This window comes from Pundamilia nyererei, unplaced genomic scaffold (assembly GCF_000239375.1).
Source record: "Pundamilia nyererei isolate P.nyererei 1_Seehausen unplaced genomic scaffold, PunNye1.0 scaffold00062, whole genome shotgun sequence".
Classification (NCBI taxonomy): Eukaryota; Metazoa; Chordata; class Actinopteri; order Cichliformes; family Cichlidae; genus Pundamilia; species Pundamilia nyererei.
The window spans coordinates 688,623-695,255 of record NW_005187463.1 but is presented as its reverse complement, the minus strand read 5'-3'; the positions used below and the strand labels follow the sequence as shown (position 1 = coordinate 695,255).

The 6,633-nt window shown below is 38.6% G+C and overlaps 1 protein-coding gene across 3 annotated transcripts in view; it reads left to right on the top strand.

The window, feature by feature from the left end:
* The first annotated feature begins 835 nt into the window (after nucleotides 1-835).
* Nucleotides 836-6,633, top strand: part of rmdn2 (regulator of microtubule dynamics 2) — a 37,644-nt gene continuing 31,846 nt past the window's right edge. Inside the window, exons 1-2 of one of the 3 annotated variants that reach the window (XM_005735088.1) lie at nucleotides 836-879; nucleotides 4,044-4,498. In XM_005735088.1, coding sequence (XP_005735145.1) covers nucleotides 4,053-4,498 — 446 coding nt within the window. In that variant the 5' untranslated portion in view covers nucleotides 836-879; nucleotides 4,044-4,052. Of the gene's footprint in view, nucleotides 880-2,604; nucleotides 2,702-4,043; nucleotides 4,499-6,633 lie in introns of those variants that run through there. The other 2 variants (XM_005735086.1, XM_005735087.1) reach the window with 2 other exon arrangements.

Below are 6,633 nucleotides of genomic sequence, written 5' to 3'. Positions count from 1 at the left end.
GGTGCGCCTCTCTTATCGCCATATCTTCATCTGTGAGGCCAACCCAGAGCTGCTGGCCAAGCTTTGTTTTTTTTTTCTTCTCCTTTTTGCACCACCATGCCTCTGGGTTTCAGGTGGGCTTTTTGTTCCCTGTGGTAACTGGATGCAGGCTGTGGGCTAAGGAACAATACAGCTTTCAGAGAGCAAGGAAGAAACTGCACGTAGCGATTCCCACGGCATATTATGCAAGGGAACTCCTCATTACCCCTGTTTTCAAGAAAGTGTGCTTACCTCCCTCTCTATAGGCTAAAGGAAACATCCATTTAGAGATCTCATGTTCATCTTCCAAATCAAATAAACACAGTCAACTTAGAAAGAAGTCATTTATGTAATTCACCCACTCGTAAGGTCATCAAGGACATTTGTTGGTTGTTTTCTTTTCCCTCCCCTGAATGAAATGTTTCTCAAACCATTAATCATGAACTTGTCTTTATGTGCAGATTAAAAAAAGCATGAAGGAAGAAGAAGATCAGCTAATACTAATGTAAATAAACAGAAAAGGATGATTAAAAAAAATACAAAACTCAATGATTTTTGGCCTTTGCCATAATTCAAGGTCACCTTTTTGGAGATTTGTATTGGACATGATATATGTTGATAACTAGATAACTAGGGAAACTCTATCAGATAAAGCTTGATATCCTTGAAGATCTTTTTTTTTAGGCTTTAGTGCTTCTCTGTTTAATCAGACCATGTAAAGACAGTTCCATGACTGCAGAGTGCAGGTCCAAGGTTTATGCAGTGATAATACGTGTGCTTAGCAGTTTTTTTAAATCCTGGAGGACATTCTGCTCAGGCTCACTGCAGAGAGACACTTGTGTGAGTGAAGCATACACAGCGGTGAGTCATTGTTTGTGCTTATTATTTCAGAATAATTGCTACTAGTTTTACATAAAAGGATTTTTAAAAACGAATTAGATGACAAAGCCTTTGCACTTTCGTTAGAGATTGTAATTGTAAAGAACACAACATTTTGAAGCAGTTATTATCTGTGTTTTCTAAATGCAGTTCTGGCACATTTGCTATTGTAGTGGACCTTGATCACTCTTTGCCTGATTATTAACTCGCATGTTGAAGCCAAGTTGAGAAAAAATTGAAGCGAGGAATGTTTAGAAACTGAAAAATAAATTGACAGATGCAACAAGTAAAGTTTAAAAAAGGTGACTGCAGTGCAAACATTGGAGTGCAACAAGAAGGAAAAGGATCTGAATGGCATATAAGGATGTTGTTTGTGCATTATCCATTTCATATCAAAGCTCACTTTATCAACATGAAGGACATGTTTCACAGAGATAGTTGGAAGATAGGAAAAGGCATGTTCCGTGATTTGTTTTTGTTCTGTTAGAGTGTAGGCCTGTACTGCCACGTAGAGCATATGTGAGCACACGTTCAGCTGAATATACAGTAATGTGCAAAAATCTTTAGTCAACCCTATTTCATTTCTTATTCTTCAGAAATAGTTTTCCAGGATTCTTGAAAGATGTCAAAGCTCTTCTTTACATGTTTGCTGCCTTTTGTTCTGTACTCAGCCAATCCATGGTTGATAGTGTTTCATTATGTGAAAACTTTGAAAGCCCTTTAGACAATCTGGAGAGCCTTCAAAACAATATAGTCTGTCTCTTGGGAAGAAAAATAAAAATAGGACAGGGCTAGATCAATGCTTTTGCACACTACACAGTAAGCAGTATTAGAATTGTTAACATTAGAGCTGGAGCCTGAGAAGTCTCTTCCATCAAAGCCACATCGTGCTCTATGCATGTAAGCACAGTGTAGCACAGATAAGCAATAAGATATTTGACAGCCAACAGGGTTTTAGCTGCATCAGTGGGAGTAACTGAAATGATCCACCCACATTCTGCCTGGTGAAATAGAAGCAGTGGCTCTTACACTGTTGCTTCTCCCAAATGAACATACTCAAAATAAATCAGTAACTAACAAAATAAAGTTTCTTGTGCACTGAGGGTAGAGGGTAGAAAGGATTGTTTTTATGAATGGCTTAAATACAGACAGGGAAGCAGACCTAATGTAAATTTGGAGTTTTCTTTCTACTAAACATGTCATTAGTGGCCCTGTGATGCATTAGTGACCTGTGCAGGGAGTATCTTGCTTATCACCCTATGACAGCTATGCCATGAGAACCTTCTGTCCCCTCAGAATAAGAGGTTAAGAAAAGGGATAGATGAATAAATTAATTAATAATTTTAGAAATGGCTCATTGAAATTTAAAATGTGATTTTCAAGAGAAATCTTGTGACAGCAGAAACTGCAGCGGTGGCAGAAATTACAACAGATATATTATAATAGCTATGCATTAAATATCTGAAGTGGCCAAAAAAGGGCTCAATAAAATATAATGTAGAACACAGATAAGGCACAATAGCGCAGTGACAAAAGTCTTTGCAATACAGGCTTTCTTTATTATTATTATTTTCTTTTTTTCATATATATATAGCCCATTCATAAACTCGTCGACAGCATTCTATTTACCAGTTTAACCAAATATATTAAACATAAGCACACAGAACCATCAGCAATCAATTTTTGTTTTTGGCACATAACCGGAACTCTTCCTTTCGGCGCCTGAGCCAGCACGGAATGTTTTTGCTGTCGCACCAGATAGCTGTTAAGCCGACAAGTGCCTCCTTCCCTACCTTACAGTAAGGTGTATATTAATGTCACTTTTCATTACTTTTACGTACATTTTATTCATGTAAGACCTCGAGATGATTCTCTGTTACTGAAAGCGATCAATTTATGTTTTTGTACCTGTGTGACGTTAGCGTGTCGCTCTGTTTTTAACGTTGGCACATCGTTTGGTAACTGGCGACTAAGAGCTAGCAGCATAACTTCATGATATTGTAAGCTAATTAACACAGATATCTTCTGTGCTTCTAGTGAAGCTGTGGTATCTCATAGGCTACTGCTAAGGAAAACCGTGAAAGCTTTTAAATTTCTTAATGTGCTCGGGCTGCAATAGCTGCTGTTTGACTGCTGGCTGACACGCTCCCTTGAAGATTATGTGTTGATCCAATTATCTGAGGCTAGCCACTACTAGCATGTGTCTTTGTTTAAACACTTTGTTGCTGACTAATGTTAGAAATTTTCAGTGCTGGCAGAGTCTCGTTTTATGTGTTTCATATCTGGTGCTTCGTTAATCAGAAAGGGGTTCAAATGCTAAAGTTGGACGGAAGTGTAATGTGAATTTAAATGCCATGATCATTTGTCTTAAAGAAAGCAAAGTATAGCCTATTATCCAAACTCGAGAATGTTGTTTTCCATATAGTTAAACTCTCGCTGTTGTGTCCTTGCTTCACTTTAAGTAGACCCTGTGCAGGCAAATCTTTCTGCAAGAACTAAGTACATATTGAAATCAGTGTTGACAATGCTCCTTTCAGACACTGATCATTCATGCAAGTCATGAGACACATGTGAGTGAAAGGGCTTTTGTTTTTCTCTGTTAGCATGGTGGAAAAAAATTATATCATGGAAAATTTTCAATATTTTCCATCATTTTTTTTAAGGATGTGAAAATCAAATATATTTTAAACCCATTATATTGAAGCTATAGTGTTTCAAGCACTTTAAAAGCTAAAAAAATGTAGCAAACTTATCATAACATATTAAACTCATTTTGAGGAAATGGCTGTTCAAACAGTATAAATACAATATATCTCTGAGTTTAGTTCAGTTCACAAAACCACAGTCATGTAGAAGAATTCTGGCATGAGAGCTGCGCTTATGACAATTATAGACACCCTTCATGGGGAGGGTGAGCCACAGAAGGTCAATGCTGAAATGGCTGCTTGTTGGCAATAGTGTTGTATCAAAATGTACTCATGCAAAGCTGACTAGAAGGGAGAAGTGTGGTAAGAAAAGGTGTGAAAGCAAAAGGGATGGCCGCAGCCTCAAAAGAATTAGCAATTCATTAACTACAATCTTCCTTTCACAGCAAAGTTTCTGCAGTCAGTGACCCTCAGGTTGTCTTTTTCTTTGCGTATCTTCAGGTTTGCAGGATGGCCCAGACAGACAGCAAGGTACTGGTTTTGGGAGCGTTGGCTGGAGTGGCTGGTGTCAGCTTGGCTGTGGTGTGTTACCAAAGTTTTAGGTCTCGGCGAAGAGGCTCGTGCCCGGGATTCCAATTTCACCGCACTAATGAGCAAGGGTATGGTCTCACGCTGGTGGATGGTCCTGGTCTGCCCAGCGGTCAGGCCGAAGTGCTGGATCGCCTTGAAGCCCTGATTCAGTGTGTGTCAGAGCTGAAGGATGAAATGAAGGCGTTGAAGAACGCTCTGCCATCGCTGCAAGACCAGGTCAGAGAGGAGTTCAGGGGACGTGAAGAGGCACGGCGAACTGGCTTTCTGCACAGGACTACGCCAACACGAAGGAAAAGAACTGCGGCCACTGTCGCTGAGGCCAGAGCTACAGGCCGGAGCTCAGAGGAAGCAGAGAGTGAAGGAGGGTGAGTACTTTAAAAGCTGAGAAATTCAGTTTTCCCTTTTTATTATCTGGTTAGAGATTTCTTAAAAATGTCTGAGCAAATGTACAACAACATCAGAATCTTTTCCATTAACAGATTCTATGACAGTAATATGCTTTCCTGAATTGTCTCTCAGCAAGCCATAGAAGTCATTTGACTTCCTCCAAAGCGCTCTTTTGCTCACATACACATAGACACATATAGACTTAAACTGAAAATATCAGATTAACAGGATTCACACACAAAATTATGCCCAACCTAAACAAATGCTACCTTTTACTTACAATTCCATCCCATTACACCAGCCTCACTAGCTGCAGCAGTTTTGAATTTTAAGTGATGAAGAAGCCGCTAGATCGAATAAATAGATACATCTACAGCACATGAGGTGCACATATTTTATGTGCACCTCATGTGCTGTTAAGGAACACACACTGCATGTGGCCAATCTGCCAATATCACAGTACTAATGCTGATACGCTGATGCAGGAAGTGCAGTGGCTCAATAATAATGACATATTTGTAAAGTAAGACTATTGTATCCTTCACTGTTCTTTCTTTGTGAATTATAGAATAGGGATTAAGTGAGTAACACTTAGTTTGTCTCCATAAGTCAGTTACAGACTTCTCTATTGCAGTTTCTGGCTTGGTTTCATAATTGTTACACCCTTAACAAATCTTAACATTATCACAGAAGCGAATCTGTGGTGTAAGAAAAGCATGTGCTGCAATTAAAGTTAAACAAAAGATAATGCACACTTGTGGTCTGTTTTAAGATGTGGGAATGAAAAGGCACTTAAGAAGAATTCTAATCTCACTTTTATTTCATGTTCTGTGAAGGGAAAAGTATATGGTTTTCTGTGGTTTCCTGGGAGCCAAACAGCTAGTTAGATTAAAGTGACGTGAAGTCAGTCACTGAGCAAAAAGGGAACCTGTGATCTGGCTAAAGCAAAAGTCCAAAATGAAACAGAAAGCACACGCAAAAAAATCAAGAGTTCCAATTTAATACAACAAAACAAAACAGACACTTTGATAAAGATGAAGGGGAAGATGGGACTGATTAGGGTTTAGAACCAGATGTGGAAACTGTGACTTACCTGTAGTGATTTGCACTGTTTGCCTGTAACACAACCATTGTGGTGACTATAATGAGCTCTTAACACATAGATGAGACAGAGGAAGGGCAAACGGGACAACACCTGGAGCATTAGAATTATGCTAAATAATAAAATGACATTAAAAGAGGAGCCAAAAAATTTGGAAAACTCGACAAAAACATAAGAATTCAAAACTCAACATCACTAGAATAACAGGAATTAAGATGGCAATAAAAACTAAAGGAATTCAGCAGAACGAAATTGAATAAGATCTCCAAAACCTCAGAACAGTGATGTTCTGAGTACATCTTCTTTCAGTTCTAATGTTTTATGTATCAATACATAAAAAAATCATCTGGTCTTTAGCCATTAATGTCATTAATGTGTCATTTAACAAAAACTAAGGCAAACTATAGAACCAGTGTGTGAAATCATATAGGTATCCAGAGGAGTTATCTGCTGCTAATCACATGTACTTGATTATCTGAGCATCAGCAACTGTAAATATGCTGAACGCTGATGTTTTATCAGTTTGCAGGTCTGGAGGCTCCAGGTGTGTTAGTTGCTGAGGAGGACAGATATCAGCTGTTTGTTCAGTCTGGGAAGGGTTATATAGTTGTTTCCAAACAATTTGGAGTTCATCATTCATACAATGAGAAGGATTGAATAACAAGTGAATAACCTTCAAGACGAATATCAATATTCCCAGGAGTGGACATCCCAGAAAATTCACCACAAGGTCAGGCTCTGCAGTGCTCAAAGAATCTCAGACATAACTCCTCAGTTAGAATGTTAAATATTAGCCATGCCACCGGACAATGATCCCAAGCAAAGTAGCAAATCTGCAACAGAGTGACTGAAAAAACAGTCCAGTCAAAGTCCAGATTTCAATCTGACTAAAATGTTGTGCATAAGTGAATGCCCACAAATCTCCCTGACCTGAAGCAAGAGTGGGCTTTTATATCTTCATAAAGTATAGAGTATGAATAAGTTTTTATATGGACACAAAGAATCTGTGAC